Source organism: Salvelinus fontinalis, chromosome 22 (genome assembly GCF_029448725.1).
Source record: "Salvelinus fontinalis isolate EN_2023a chromosome 22, ASM2944872v1, whole genome shotgun sequence".
NCBI classification, from domain to species: Eukaryota; Metazoa; Chordata; class Actinopteri; order Salmoniformes; family Salmonidae; genus Salvelinus; species Salvelinus fontinalis.
Window position 1 is genome coordinate 2,395,648 of NC_074686.1, and position 16,814 is coordinate 2,412,461.

Consider the following 16,814-nt stretch of genomic DNA (forward strand, 5'->3'; position numbering starts at 1 on the left):
CCTAAATGTTTTAACAATGCGGAGGGCTCCCTATAGCTCTGCATTCACATGATTGGGTAGGTAGGGGTGCACATCCTGTATAAACACAAACTCACTTCCTTGGCAACTTCCTTCACAACAGCTCTGCGAAGCGCAAGTATGAATGTGCTCACTTCTGCAGAGGCCGCGACGCGGTAAATGATGTACGGACAGTACACTCTCGAGATTGACCATAAATTGGCTTTAAACAAGGGAGGTTCTGCCTGGCTGGCAGTGCAGTGGTTGTGATTTAGATCAAAACACTTGGGTAAAATGTTGGAATCATGGAAATAGAATGATTATTATAATATAATAATTATTATAATGCCAGAGTTATTGTTACAGGGTAGGAACCAAAGTGTTGGTCAGTGTTTTCTAGGGGACCTACATAGCTGACTCAGTACACTTAGCCAGCTAAGTAGCGATTAGCATTAGTGGCTAACATGATTTAGTAACAACTTGCTAAGAAAACACAAACTAGCTGTTTGCTGATGTTGATATGATTTGCAGATGTATGAAACAAACTAAGTGTTATTATAGAATGCTTGTGGATTTATATTAACACGCAAAGTGGAAATAACATTGTTGTTATCAACATTGTTGCATGTGCTGCATTGACCATGCAGACTGAACGAAAGTGTCTCGTGGTCAAGCAACAACAAATGCGCTCCATGAGTGACAGGGGGCGGGCTAGGTCTTGTGAGGTAAACAGCATGGAGAGAGACTGCTATTACAATTCTCTAGTGTTTTGGCTTTTATTTCTGTAAAACCAGGAGTGCTGTCCAGATATACCGTATTTTACCCTAATACCGGTATTGATGCAAGGATTGGTTTGGGTTTTTACCTTGAACTAAATGACTATCGCCCATAGCACTCAACTCTGTCATCATGAAGTGCTTTGAGAGACTAGTCAAGGTTCATATCACCTCCACCTTACCTGCCACCCTAGACCCACTTCAATTTGCTTACCGCCCCAATAGATCCACAGACGATGCAATCGCCATCTGTAAGAATGCTGTTTATTGACTATAGCTCAGCATTAAACACCATAGTACCCTCCTAGCTCATCATTGAGCTTGAGGCCATGGGTCTGAACCTCACCCTGTGCAACTGGGTCCTGGACCTCCTGACGGACTGCCCCCAGGTGGTGAAGGTAGGAAACAACCCATCCACTCTGCTGATCCTCAACACTGGGGCCCCACAATGGTGCGTGCTCAGCCCCCTCTTGTACTCCCTGTTCACCCATGACTGCGTGGCCAAGCACGCCTCCAAATCAATCATCACGTTTGCAGACGACACAACAGTAGTAGGCTTGATTACCAACGATAATGAGACAGCCTACAGCAGGGATACAAACTGGCGAGGGCCCAAAAAGGTGACACAATTCCTGCTAGGGGGAAATGCAGGTTTTAACTAATTAAACAACAAAGAATATGATCTACATGATCAGTCTCTGTGTGTAAAATAAAAAGTGGTTCATGTGAACCTAACTCATAGCAAAAAATGCAAATGACACTCAAGTCTTGATAAAAAAACAATACACTAATATTGCAGTTAGCCATGACAGCCTTTATAATATTATAATAGAATGCTTGTGACCACACATCTAAATATTGCACTTGGGGAAAAAAACATCTTAAAGTAGAAATAGAATGAAACTAACAGGCATTCTATTGTTGCTCTATTATAGTGGCCACTATAGTAGACATCGATCAAGTGCACAAGGCTACATGTGTGCAAAAATAGTTCACTGAGTAGAAAATTAAATACCCCCCTCACTCACACGTGTTACTGTCAAGTTCAACACAACAAAAGCAATATCTTTGGGCTACACATTATTACATTGTGCACGTGCCTATGGACAACTGTTCTACAATGTGCCAGCAGAGCATGATACCATTTGTTGGCATAATTGATCTCTTTCAGGCAGAGAGTACACCTGGCATAACCCTTTTTATCCACTGTATTGGAAAAGTGAGAAAGAAGGACAGTGTGTGGTGTTCCTTTCACCTCTATGGTGACATCAAGTTTAAGCCAGGCCCAGCTACATCTACACTTCATCCCTGAATCCACTTGCTTAACAAGCAACGCCTCATTTTCACCTAATTCTCTTATTCTGAAAATTAACCAGATACTTTAGAGGGAAAACATCAGTTCACAGATAACGTTAGTAGTGGCCCAGCTACATCTACACTTCATCCCTGAATCCACTAACAAGCAACGCCTCATTTTCACCTAATTCTCTTATTCTGAAAATTAACCAGATACTTTAGAGGGAAAACATCAGTTCACAGATAACGTTAGTAGTTAGCTAGTTAACATGGGTCCCGTAAGAAACTAACACGTTATAACTTGAAGAACGGCAAGGAGTCGTATAACGAAGAGACAGCCAGTGTGCTAGTTACATCATCAGTTAACTATAGCGAATTGGTTAGGTTAGCGCACCTGATATTGTAACGTTAGGTACCTAATGTTAGCTGTCTGACTTTATTAGCCACCATATTTTCACACCATAAACTCAAATATTTTATCAGTTAAGTTGGCTAATGTTGCTCAACATTTCTCTGGCTATCTAACGGAGAATTCGATCCAGCTAGCAAGATAACGTTACTTAATAATGCTAACAATATTTGTTCCAACACAGTTTCTCCCTCACCTCAAACTTTCCAAATGTCAGTTGTTTTTCGGTTACAGCCCATGAAGTACGCTTCATCACCTTCTCACCGACCTCTCCGTTATCGTTCAGGGGACGCGCAAACTGCCTTTCCACTCTCCCGCGGTCTTTCCAGCGCACGCGCTGATGATGTAACTAGCACATTAGTTGTCTCTTCTTTAATCAGTCGCGTGCTGCATTCTGTTATGTGGATGATTGGCTGAGCCTTGGATACAGACAGTATTGCTCCAAACGCTCATCACTCCTTCCCTTACAGCCAGTAGCGATCCAAAGCCCCCCCCCCCCCCCAAAAAAAAACTTTTCTCAACGGATCTACATGAATCACATAGGTCACCTATTTTGGATTCAAAACGGCGAATTTCGCTGTTTGCATCCCTGCTACAGAGAGGAGCTTAGGGCTCTGGAAGTGTGATTTGGTGCCTGGAAAACAACCTCTCACTCAACTTCAACAAAACAAAGGCGATGATCGTGGACTTCACATTTGTGGCCTGCACATTTGTGGCCTGCTGGAGGTCATTTTGCAGGGCTCTGGCAGTGCACCTCCTTGCACTAAGGCGGAGGTACCGGTCCTGCTGCTGGGTTGTTGCCCTCCTACGGCCTCCTCCACGTCTCCTGATGTACTGGCCTGTCTCCTGGTAGGGCCTCCATGCTCTGGACACTACGCTGACAGACACAGCAAACCTTTTTGCCACAGTTCACATTGATGTGCCATCCTGGATGAACTGCACTACCTGAGCCACTTGTGTGGGTTGTAGACTCCGTCGCATGCTACCACTAGAGTGAGAGCACCGCCAGCATTCAAAAGTGACCAAAACATCAGCCAGGAAGCATAGGAACTGAGAAGTGGTCTGTGGTCACCACCTGCAGAATCACTCCTGTTTTGGGGGGTGTCTTGCTAATTGCCTATAATTTCCACCTTTAGTCTATTCCATTTGCACAACAGCATGTGAAATTTATTGTCAATCAGTGTTGCTTCCTACGTGGACAGTTTGATTTCACAGAAGTGTGATTGACTTGGAGTTACATTGTGTTATTTAAGTGTTCCCTTTATTTTTTTGAGCAGTGTAGTTTACTCCACTACTTGGGTCATCCCTCTCCCTCTCTCTCACCAATCCCCGCCTCCTGTCACTCAAGGAGAGCACTTGTTGTTGCTCGACCACGAGATCATTTACCACTGTTCACAGAGAGTTACTGTATTGTCTTTGGTTCACTCTTCGGTCTGCATGGTCAACAATATATTGATGACAACGATGCTGCTTTCAGCTTTGATTCTTAATATAAATCCACAAGCGTTCTATAATTACACTATTCGTTTGTGTATCTTACTGTCTGCAAACAGCTATTTTGTATTTTCTTAGCAACTTGTGTTAGCTAACAAATTGTGTTAGCCACTTATGCTAATCGCTAGTTAGCTGGCTAGCTAGCTAGCTAATAATTGTACTAATTCAGAGCAAACAAAGCTAGCTAATACAGCCTGATACCAGCCTGGTGTAGGCCTAAATGTGCAACAGTATCTTCTAAATCAGAGAGGAATAGGCGAAGCATCAATATGTTAGCTACATGAAGTAAAAGAAAACATTAAATGTAGCCAAAGATTATAGGGTCCCACTCCTCTGGGAAACACTGACCAACACTTTGGTTCCTACCCTGTAACAATAACACATACAAAGAGATCCCATTAGTATTCTAATTCCTAATTCTATAAACGCCTCCCAGGCACAATATTACATTCTAACTATAGAATTTGAATAATCATTATATTTCCATGACTCGAACAGTTCACCCAAGTGTTTTTATCTAAATTGCAATTGGAATAAATAGTAAATAAATAAGGCCTCGATTTTTTTGCCCATATCGTGCAGCCCTACGTGGCAGTGTGGAAATTATCTCAAATGAGATACACTTTTGGTTGAAGTTTTATTGAACAGTATAAAACAATCATAATGGAGAAAGCCCATTGAAATAACTTATCATTTAAGTGTTGCCACCCTAGGGTCATAAACAGCTAAAAAAAAATGTATATTCAGGTATTGTAAAATACCATCAGAAATTTGAAACATATTTTGAAAAGGATAGTGTATTTGAGGGCTTCAAATGCAACAGCTCCTCCATTGAAGGAGGCATTGAGATATCCCACTAAACACAGATAAGTACTGCTGCTAAGCAGCAGAGAGAGCTGATTCAATAGGTGAGGATGTTAAACACACGTGATATGCACAGAGCACATCTCTCTGGCATTGGGGTCTCATTTGCTCCGACCTTTCTCTCTCCACTGAACCATACAAACCCCTCTTGAACTGAGCCTTCAATCTCATTAGCTACTACATACAGTACCAGTCAAAAGTTTGGACACACCTACTCATTCCACGGTTTTTCATTATTTTTACTAGTTTCTACATTGTAGAATAATAGTGAAGACATCAAAACTATGCAGTAACACATATAGAATCATGTAGTAACCAAAAAAGTGTTAACTTCTTATGGCTGCAGGGGCAGTATTGAGTAGCATGGATGAAAAGGTGCCCAGAGGTGCCCATAGTAAACTGCATGCTCCTCAGTCCCAGTTGCTAATATATGCATATTTGTATGAGTATTGGATAGAAAACATTCTGAAGTTTCTAAAACTGTTTGAATGATGTCTGTGAGTATAACAGAACTCATATGGCAGGCAAAAACCTGAGAAAAAAATCCAACCAGGAAGTGGAAAATCTGAGGTTTGTAGGTTTTCAACTCATCGCCTATCGAATACACAGTGGGATATGGGTTAGTTTGCACTTCCTACGGCTTCCACTGGATGTCAACTGTCTGAAGAACCTTGTCTGATGCTTCTACTGTGAAGTGGGGCCGAAGGAGACGGGAATGAGTAAGGTCTACCATGAGCTGACCATGCTCTGACCATGCGCGTTCACATGAGAGGGAGCTCTGTTCCATCGCACTTCTGAAGACAATGGAATTCTCCGGTTGGAACTTTATTGAAGATTTATGTTAAAAACATCCTAAAGATTGATTCAATACATCGTTTCACATGTTTCTACTGACTGTTATGGAACTTTTTGACATTTTGTCAGCTTTTAGTGAACGCGCTTCAAGTGTATCTTTAATTCTATGTAAAACATGTATCTTTCATCAAAGTTTATGATGAGTATTTCTGTTATTTGATGTGGCTCTGCAATTTCTCCTGATATTTTGGAGGCATTTCTGAACATGGCGCAAATGTAAACTGAGGTTTTTGAATATAAATATGAACTTTATTGAACAAAACATATATGTATTGTGTAACATGAAGTTTTATGAGTGTCATCTGATGAAGATCATCAAAGGTTAGTGATTAATTTTATCTCTATTTCTGCTTTTTGTGACTCCTGTCTTTGGCTGGGAAAATGGCTGTGTCTTTCTGTGATTTTGCGGTGACCTAACATAATCGTTTGTGGTGCTATATTTTACATTCTTCAAAGTAGCCACCCTTTGCCTTGATGACAGCTTTGCACACTCAAAGGTGAGCCAAGAAATAAATAAAGGGGTTTGATAGCGGGCTAGGAGTGCTGGAGTAATGATGCTGGGCTTGGCTCAGTGGGCTGCATTGCTACTGTTGTTGACTGTTCATTGTGATGGATACAAGGCATCAAATAGGCCAAGGCTATACTAAGCCAATGTTTACACCTGAGAAATGTTGATCATTCCAGGTTCATTACCACTTCAAAGCCTCTTAAAATAGGCACAGTGCCTGCGGAAATCTGTTAGCATGCTTGTGAGCATGTAAAGCTGTTTATTGTATGTGTGTCAGGCAGCGTGTGTTTGGTATGCATTGCATGTGTTGAGTCCACGGTGTGGGTAAGTTAAGCACACGTGTTCAGAATCAGAGCTGGTTTATTCCGCTCATAACAATTTCAAAACACATTATGCAACCTGCTGCTGCGGCTACTCCGGTCCAAAATAACCCCCCTGAGAGCTGGTTGGTCATGCCCAGTTACCCACAGAACACAGCTGCCGATGGGGGGGGGGGGGGGGGGGGGGGGGGGGGGGTGACAGCAAGGTCCTGACTGTCCCTAACAGAGAGGGAGAGGAGGGGGACTCTAAATGGGGGGGGCTCACGACCTGGGGACCATAACGTCACCTGGAGTGTGAGAGCATCAGAAGGGGGGGCATGCATAGAGACTCATTTGGGATAAGCCGTTCCCAACCCTGTTCATTCAAGGCCAGGGGGTAACAAGGGGTGGGGGCGAAGCTGGCAGCCAACCTCCCTAGCAATAACAAAGTCATCTCATCCTCTACCCCATAGCTAGCCCATGTGCCCTAAGCGCACCCAGCCCCCTCTGCTTCTGACACCTTCCAAGATCACACCATAGTTTACATAATATCATGCAAAACCTCTCACAGACATCGGTGATAGACCTATCTATTGAACCCAAAAGACTGGATCCCCGTAGAGAGCTGGAGACAAATATGATTTCCGGGGGACTAGGGACGTTCTGCAGTCTAAAAACTGCATCACATAACATTCATATACTCTATGATGTGTATGTTCTCAAGGCAATGGCACACAAGAAGCATGGGATCTAAAGCTGTCAATGTCAACAGCAGCGCGTGTTACAGTATAACCGTGTAACTGACGGTTACGGATGAAGACTGCCATGAAAATTAAAGACAGGACGGGGGGGCATTTGTGCAGTTGAGTCGGTTTCTACGGTAACATGCTCTTAACAACGTGATGATGCTTTGTTGCTCCTTGCTGAAACAAGAAACTAGCAAAGGACACGTTGGTTGCCTAGGCAATGCCCCCCACAATGCAGCAGCAGCACACACCGAAATAGAATGAATAGACCTGGCTTGAAACCTCTAACCCTGGCAATTTGACTGGTAAACTCATGGGTACACTCGCATTGGCCCTCTGGTATTGTTACACAATACTTGGTAACACTTTACTTGACAACCAGTGTCATAACACATTATGACACCTCTTAACTATGCAATAATATGTCATAACAGCTGACATAACTTGTCATAACCTGTCATAACACTGTCATGAACCAAATATTTACACTTTTGTGACATATATTGCGTTATTTTATGGCTGTTATGACACCTACATTACATAAGTGTCAAAACCCAAATTTATTCAAATTCGTTTTTCCCTCCCAAGAAGTTTCCTTTAGTTTTAAAGTTGGTTTCTTAAATCCTTTTTTGTTGTTTTTACACTCATGTTTTTTTAATCATATTTTAAATAACTTGTGGAAAATACACTTTATGACACTGTCCTGAAGCATTATGACCATCCCGTGTCACTGTAATTGGACTAAGACAATAATGCTTCTTGACAGTGTCATAAAGTGTATGACCATCATAATCACACAAGCCAGAGAGGCCTATCACATACATGCCTTTATATCAGTCATCAGTCATAAAGAGGGTGTCCTGTTCCTAAAATCTGCTCCTGTACTCATCCCAATCATCAGCGACAGAGCACTGGGGTAGCTGCATGTTTAACATCAATGTGTGTGCAATTACAATGATAATTTAATATGGTGAATTTAAAAAAAAGTTATATGACCATAGCCTGTTGACATGTAGGCTGTGTTGTAATGCAGTGTTTCCCAACAAGGGGTAATTGGCCCATCCACAGGGGGTACTTGAAAAGACTCACGAGACCATAGGCTTACTGGTAAAATGCACATGAGGGGGTACTTCAGGGGTACTCCAGGCAGAGCAAAATATACTTGGTGGTACATTAACCGAACAAGGTTGGGAACCACTGGTATAATGGAATGTTTTGCCTTGTGTGGTAGGTTTTGTTTGTTTTGACACTCTTATGTAGGTGTCATAACCAGCCATAAAATAGTGCAATATATACTATATACAGTGTCTTCGGAAAGTATTCAGACCCCTTTACGTTTTCCACATTTTATTACCTTAGTCGTATTCTAAAATTGATTAAATAAAAAACTATCCTCATCAATATACACACAATACCCCATAATGACAACACGAAAACAGTTGTTTTTTAAAATGTTTTGCAAATTAAAAATACAGAAATACCTTATTTACATAGGTATTCAGACCCTTTACTCAGTACTTTGTTGAAGAATCTTTGGCAGTGATTAGAGCCTCAAGTATTCTTGGGTATGATGCTACAAGCTTGGCACAACTGTAATTTGGGAGTTTCTCCCATTTCCTCTCTGCAGATCCTCTCAAGCTCTGTCAGGTTGGATGGGGAGCGTTGCTGCACAGCTATTTTCAGATCTCTCCAGAGATGTTCAATCTGGTTCAAGTCAGGGTTCCGGCTGGGCCACTTAAGGACATTCAGAGACTTGTCCCGAAGCCACTCTTGCGTTGTCTTGGCTGTGTGCTTAGGGTCGTTGTCCTGTTGGATAGTGAACATTCACCCCAGTCTGAGGTCCTGAGTGCTCTGGAGCAGGTTTTCATCAAGGATCTCTCTGTACTTTGCTCCGTTCATCTTTCCCTCAATCCTGACTAGTCTCCCAGTCCCTGCCGCTGAAAAACATCCCCACAGCATGATGCTGCCACCACCATGCTTCACCGTAGGGATAGTGCCAGGTTTCCTCCAGACGTGACGCTTGGCATTCAGGTCAAAGAGGTGAATCTTAGTTTCATCAGACCAGATAATTTTGTTTCTCATGGTCTGAGAGTCTTTAGGTGTCTTTTGGCAAACTCCAAGCGGGCTGTCATGTGCCTTTTACAGAGGAGTAAAAGGCACAACCATAATGGTCTCATTGTTGGAGTGCTGCAGAGATTGTTGTCCTTCTGGAAGGTTCTCCCATCTCCGCAGTGGAACTCTAGAGCTCTGTCAAAGTGACTATTGGGTTCTTGGTCACCTCCCTGATCAAGACCCTTCTCCCCCGATTGCTCAGTTTGGCCAGGCAGCCAGCTCTAGGAATTGTCTTGGTGGTTCCAAACTTCTTCCATTTAAGAATGATGGAGGCCAATGTGTTCTTGGGGAACTTCAATGCTGCAGAGAATTTTTGGTACCTTTCCCCAGATCTGTGCCTCGACGCAATCCTGTCTCAGAGCAATACAGACAATTCCTTCGACCTCATGGCTTGGTTTATGCTCTGACATGCATTGTCAACTGTGGGACCTTATAAAGAAAGGTGTGGACCTTTCCAAATCATGTCGTATGAATTTAATTTACCACAGGTGGACTCCAATCAAGTTGTAAAAACAATTCAAGGATGATCAACGGAAACAGCATGCCCCTGAGCTCAATTTCGAGTCTCATAGCAAAGGGTCTGAATACCTATTTAAGTAAGGTATTTCAGTTTTTTATTTTTAGTATATTTGCAAACATTTTTAAAAACCTGTTTTTGCTTTGTCATTATGGGGTATTGTGTGTAGATTGCTGAGGATTTGTATTTTTTTTTAAATCACTTTTAGAATAAGGCTACCTACCCCAATGCATATCACCAACTGTAAAGTTTGGTGGAGGAGGGATAATGGTCTGGGGCTGTTTTTCATGGATCGGTCTAGGTCTGGGCGGTTTGAGTTTTTATATAACAGTATTTTAATGTTTGGTTTGTTAAATGTGATACGCCGTGTGTAACTTCCATTTTTATAGTTTACTTCCCTACTTAAGTCATCTCTCTGTGCTCTCTCTCCAAGCCACTTAACACATAAGACCTAGCCTCACGCCCTGTCACTCAAGGAGCGCATGTGTTGTTCCTTGACCACTAAACACTTGCGTTCAGTCTCTGCATCGTCAATGCAGCACATGCAACAATGTTGATGACTACGATGCTGTTTTCCCTTTGCTTCTTAATATAAATCCACTTGTGTTCTATAATTGCACTATTAGTTTGGGTTTGTTACATCTGCAAACAGCTAGTTTGATTTTTCTTAGCAAGTTGAGCCTACATTTTGTAAACCGCTAATGCTAATTGCTAATTCTAATCGCTAGCTAGCTAATATATGTGCTGAGTCAAGAGCAAACGTAACTAGCTATACAGCCTGATCATACCAGTGATGGTGTAGACGTACATTTGTGCAACAGTTTCTTCTAAATCAAAGAGGAATACTCAAAGCAAGAATATGTCAGCTGTTTGAAGTGGCTAAGAAAAAACATTCAATGTAGCCAAAGGCTGCGGTCCAAACACTTAAAGACACCCTATCCCCCCAGCCCTTAAATAAGTGGACACTTCTGAAGACGTATATCATGACGTCTCACGAGTATACACTTGCAGGGCAAGGGAGGAAGAAATTATTTTTAAATGGACCACCCTTGGCCGGAAATTCGTCACTCATTCATTCCGCGATGATTGTGGGTGCTTTATATGCGCCACAGTCAATTATGAGTGCATGTCTACTTATATTAAATATATAATTATTAATATACGCCTAATGTAGGGTAGCTAGCAAATTAATTAGCTAACTAACGTTAGCCTGCCTAGCTGGAACTTCTGAAGAAGGAAAATGTTTTATTTCTACAATTTCCAAAAGATTCCAAAAGAACCAAACAAAAACATATTTACTTTTTACGAGACGTGTTTGTGCCGTCATATGCATTAGTAGCACAATTTCGAACTTATTTGCATTTGTTTATACTTACACTTGTATGTTGACTTCTCCATTGATGTTGTTTTTAAGTTTTCGCTGACTTTTCCTAGCGGATGTACAATCGTCGTGAATTTAATTATGGGGAGTTTCAGGCCCCACAGTGAACATAATTGTACACTCACAAAGCCGACTAAAAACGAGAGAGGAGGGGCTTACATTGCAAACTTCCCTTGCTTGGCTAATCATTTGGACCGCCCTCCAAGATGGCGACAGGGAATACCCTAAGGGCATAAGTGGACGAGGGTCTGTCTTTTAAGTGTTTGGACTGCAGCCCAAGAGTATTGGGTCCCTTAGGAAACACATTATAGGGTCCCTTAGGAAACACATGTCAACACTTTGGTTCCTACCCTGTCACAATAACTCTTCCATGGCATTTTCATTCGTTGTCACGTCAAACACTGTATTCAAAGTGCCCACTATTATATTCTAACTATAGAATTAGAATAGTCATTCTATTGCCATGATTCCAACAATTCAACCAAGTGTTTTGCTCTAAATCACAAGTCTAGATTGTTTGCACATATCATGCAGCCCTACGTGGCAGTGTGGAATTGATCTCAAATGAGTGCAGAAAAGGAAGAAATGTAATTATTTTTGGTTGAATTGAACAGTATAAAACCATCGGAATGAATAAAGACCCATTGAAGTCAATTAGAATGTATGTATTGAGAATGTTCTATAAAAAATTGTAATACTGTGATGTGATATTTTGGCCATATCACCCAGCCCTAGTTCAGGCTAGGTCCCTTAGTTCCAGTGAAGGGAAATATTAACCCTACAGCATACAATGACATTCTAGATGATTCTGTGATTCCAATTTTATGGCAAGGTTTTGGGGAAAGCCCTTTCCTGTTTCAGGATGACAATGCCCCCATTCACAAAGTGAGGTCCATACAGAAATGGGTTGTCGAGATCGGTGTGGATTAACTAGACTGGCCTGCACAGAGTCCTGACCTCAACTCCATCTAACACCTTCAGGATGAATTGGAACACCGACTGCGAACCAGGCCTAATCGGCCAACATCAGTGCCCAACCTCACTAATGATCTTGTGGCTGAATGGAAGCAAGTCCCCGCAGCAATGTTCCAACATCTAGTGGAAAGCCTTCCCAGAAGAGAAGAGGCTGTTATAGCAAAAATGTAATGCAATATCATGCCCATTTGTATTTAAATGTATTATGGATCCCCATTAGTTGCTGCCAAAGCAGTTTATACAATTTTAAAACATTACAATACATTTCACAACACACTGTGTGCCCTCAGGCCCCTACTCCACCACTACCACATATCTACACTACTAAATCCATGTGTATGTATAGTGAGTATGTTATTGTGTGTGTGTGTGGTGTGTGTGTGTGTATGCATGTGGCTGTGCTAATGTTTGTGTGGCTTCACAGTCCCCGTTGTTCCATAAGGTGTTGTCACGACTTCTGCCGAAGTCGGTGCCTCTCCTTGTTCGGGCGGTGTTCGGCGGGCGACGTCGCCGGTCTTCTAGCCATCGCCTATCCATTTTTCATTTGTTTTGTCTTGTTTTCCCACACACCTGGTTTTCATTTCCCTCATTACGTGTGTTGGAGATTTTCCAGTCATCGGATGATTTTCAGTAACCTATACTGTTCTCTTTGAAGTAGAAAGAATAATCAATATAAACTTAAATATTAGACATATGTAAGCAGAATGAAGGCTAAACCAATGTGAGTGTCCAAGCTAGATCAACATCGAATTGACCATTGGACATGTGAAGAACAGAACGTAAGCAGAATCTGTGTAGATGAGGCAAGGTAAACTAACAAGACGTGACTGGTCTTGTGAAGGCTACTGGACACGCACACAAGTTAAGCATATGTTGATAATGTAGGTCTGAACTTGTAAAGACCTTTGGACAGGAACATTAGCTAAATGGTATGCATGTCACGCCACCAATAGAATCTATGCCCCGATATCTGAGCCAATAAGAGAATGGAAACTATGTAACAAAGCAAATGGGGTGATGACGTTATGTAAAGGAAAAAATTTATAAAAGCCAAGCACTAAGAATGAGAAGGCAGTACTTCCATGCAGGTGCTCGGCTTTGTTGCACTCTGCAATTAAAGTCTAATTGAATTCACAAGCTCCAGTATCTGAGTAGTATTTGATTTAATATTTTCCACAACACATGTTGTGTATTTAACCCTCTGTTCCCCCCATGTCTTTGTGTGGTATTGTTTATTGTAAGTGCTTGTGCACATTTGTTTGACTAGTGAGCGTCGGGTTATTGTGCCCATATCTTGTATTGATTATGCCGTTGGGTTTACTATTAAACTGCTCCAGCTTTTACCTAATTCTGCTCTCCTGCGTCTGACTTCCCTGCCACCAGTTACGCACCCCTTACAATTATAGACAGACTTCTCCCCATCTTAGCTACTACTGCATCAATATGTTTTGACCATGAAAGTTTACAATCTAGTGTTACTCCAAACAGTTTAGTCTTCTCAACTTGCTCAATTTCCACATTATTTATTACAAGATTTAGTTGAGGTTTAGGGTTTAGTGTGTTTTGTTCCAAATACAATTCTTTTAGTTTTAGAAATATTTAGGGCTAACTTATTCCTTGCCACCCACTCTGAAACTAACTGCAGCTCTTTGTTGAGTGTTGCAGTCATTTCAGTCGCTGTAGTAGCTGACGTGTATAGTATTGAGTCATCCGCATACATAGAAACTCTGGCTTTACTCAGTCAGTGGCATGTCGTTAGTAAAAATTGAACAAAGCAAGGGCCTAAACAGCTACCCTGGGGAATTCCTGATTCTAACTGGGTTATATTTGATTAGCTTCCATTAAAGAACACCCTCTGTGTTCTGTTAGACAAGAAACTCTATATCCACATTATAGCAGGGAGTGTAAAACCATAACACATATGTTTTTTCCACCAGTAGACTATGATCTATAATGTCAAAAGCTGCACTGAAGTCTAAAAAGACAGCCTCCACAACCATGATATTTTAATGAGATGTTCGACGAGCAGGTGTCCACATTTTTTTGGTCATGTAGTGTATGTCACAACAGTTATAAATATATGTGCTATGACAATTTATGTCAGCTGTTATGATAAATATATATATATGATGCTGGTTGTCAAGTAAAGTATTGCCCAATACTTTCGGAAGACACATTTCAGTTGAATGCATTCAGTACAATTGACTAGGTATCCCCCTTTCCCTTTCCCTTACCATGGTAATGTAAAATGTTAATTCAAATGATGTTAACTGATGTGGCTCATGCAATGGAACATATTTTTTGTAATGTCAGTGGAGTTTAATTAATCAACAAATCACAGCAAATATTGATGGGTGAACTTCCTGCTCACACTTCCTGCTTTGCTCCTATGGGTACACTCGCAATGGCCGCCAGTCCACCCATTATGTCATTATTGACTTGAATGGGGACTATTCATTCTATTTCAATGGCAGCACATGGCAGCAAATGCATACAGGAGCTAAGGAGAGGAGAAAATGTGAGTCCCCCAAAAAATATTAAGGAGGCCGCGGTCATTTGACTGTCCAATTTCCGTAATCCAAAATTCCATGATCGTCACAACTCTGTGTGTGTGTGTGTGTGTGTGTGTGTGTGTGTGTGTGTGTGTGTGTGTGTGTGTGTGTGTGTGTGTGTGTGTGTGTGTGTGTGTGTGTGTGTGTGTGTGTGTGTGTGTGTGTGTGTGCATTTATAGTAGTCTATAAGCTATGTTTGCATTTGAGTTTGTGTGGAATAATTTCATCAATATGGTTTTGAGTTTGCTTATCATGTCAGACCATTGAACAGTGTGTGTGTGTGTGTGTGTGTGTGTGTGTGTGTGTGTGTGTGTGTGTGTGTGTGTGTGTGTGTGTGTGTGTGTGTGTGTGTGTGTGTGTGTGTGTGTGTGTGTGTGTGTGTGTGTGTGTGTGTGTGTGTGTGTGTGTGTGTGTGTGTGTGTAAAAGGTCAGTTACTGTATAGCCTATCTGTTAAAATGGGGACTTCCATTTTAAATTAAATTCACTGTGCATTGGACCCTGGTGCTTGTCACTGTGAATGTTAAATGAATCGTGTGGGTGACTCTGGTTTAGTGTAGGAGTGATTTCAAAGCCAGCCAGGTTCCCTCTATTCCAGGCTGTCGTTACAGGGCCTCGTTCCAGGCAGGAGAGGTGACGTAAGTGAGGAGTTGCATAGCTCTATAGACACACCAGTCCCCTGAGTTGTATCTCCGCTGTCACACACAGGCCAAACGCAATACCAGAGCCAGCAGAAAATAGCATGCCCCCACCCCCAGAAAATAGGCTAAAGCATAGGGTACACAGAAATGGAAACCATTTCCACTCCTCTCTAAAACACATTTTCCTCTCCTTGTATGTGCAACCTAGTAACCACAGGTGTCTACATATTCCCCCTTCCCTGTCATTCTCTTCTTATCTAGGCTATTTCAATACCCTATCATTTATTATTTCCCTCAATGTGACTGACATCAGCTTCCATTCAATCGATAAACAAACATCCTATTCATAATCTATACATTTTTATCAAAGGAGCATGCTCTGTCTTGTTTTGATTCAATTATCTCCAGTCCGCTGCCACATTTTCCTCCTCTATTCCTCTCTCACGCTCCTCCTTCTCCCTCCCTTTTCTCTCTCTCCTGGTCTCTCTTTAATGCAGCCATATCTGTTCCTGTTTCATTTTCTCCCATTCTGCCTAGTGAAGAGCGGGAATGACCATTTCCTTTCTAAGAGACATGCAGGGACTCTCCCCTTGCCACCTTATTGCTCTCTCTCTTCCCCTCTGAGATACATCCTATAGAACACCCTCTATTCTATTCTGTAACCACGACCACTATTCTATGGTAAAGCAAGACAATGTCAGAGATGGAGAAAACACACACACACACACACACACACACACACAAAACCAAACACACTCATGGTATCAGAGCAGAGCAGACCTACCGTCAGCACATGCTCCCCTTCACAGTTCCCCGTCATCTGGGCTAAAACATCAGTGGCAGCCGAGGCAGCTGTGGCGTTAGCCGGCTTCTTCTCTCTTATCTCCCGTGTGTGTTTCTGTGAGCGTGTGTGTGGACTTGTGTGTGTCTGAGCTGCAACTGAGACACTGGAATACTGGGCTGCTCTCGCCTGCTCGTCTGTGTTTATACGGAGTGAGAGAGCAGAGCACTGCCTGCCTTAAAACAGACCTGCTCCTCTCCGACAACCCGCTCCTTTCTCAGCAGCCAATCCCCCGCCACCATGAATATTTCATTTGCCCAGCCAAAAGCGCACGCAGGCGGGCATACGCACAGAGAGGACATACACAGAGGACACACACACACATCCCGCCCCCCCCACACCGCACACACACACACGCCCACAGTGGCATTCAGGGCAAACACCCACACACACACATTTCTCAGACATTACCCAGAGGGCGAGGAGAATTGAAAAGGACAGACAGAGATGTGTTCATTAGGTGTCTCTGCCTCGGTTGATTCTGCTACATTCGTGATCTTTATCACAGTCTCAAGGTCATGTACACATCTTTCAGCACCTTCCAATTCCATGG

At 42.3% G+C, this 16,814-nt stretch overlaps 1 protein-coding gene across 7 annotated transcripts in view; it reads right to left on the reverse strand.

Annotated features, from left to right (window-relative positions):
• Positions 1-16,529, reverse strand: part of LOC129819544 (sodium bicarbonate cotransporter 3-like) — a 68,700-nt gene extending 52,171 nt beyond the window's left edge. For 2 of the 7 annotated variants that reach the window (XM_055875888.1, XM_055875892.1), the window contains exon 1: positions 16,205-16,525. In XM_055875888.1, the coding sequence (XP_055731863.1) occupies positions 16,205-16,240 (36 nt within the window). In that variant the 5' untranslated portion in view covers positions 16,241-16,525. Of the gene's footprint in view, positions 1-16,204 lie in introns of all 7 variants that reach the window. The other 5 variants (XM_055875889.1, XM_055875893.1, XM_055875891.1 and 2 more) reach the window with 4 other exon arrangements.
• Positions 16,530-16,814: the final 285 nt, after the last annotated feature.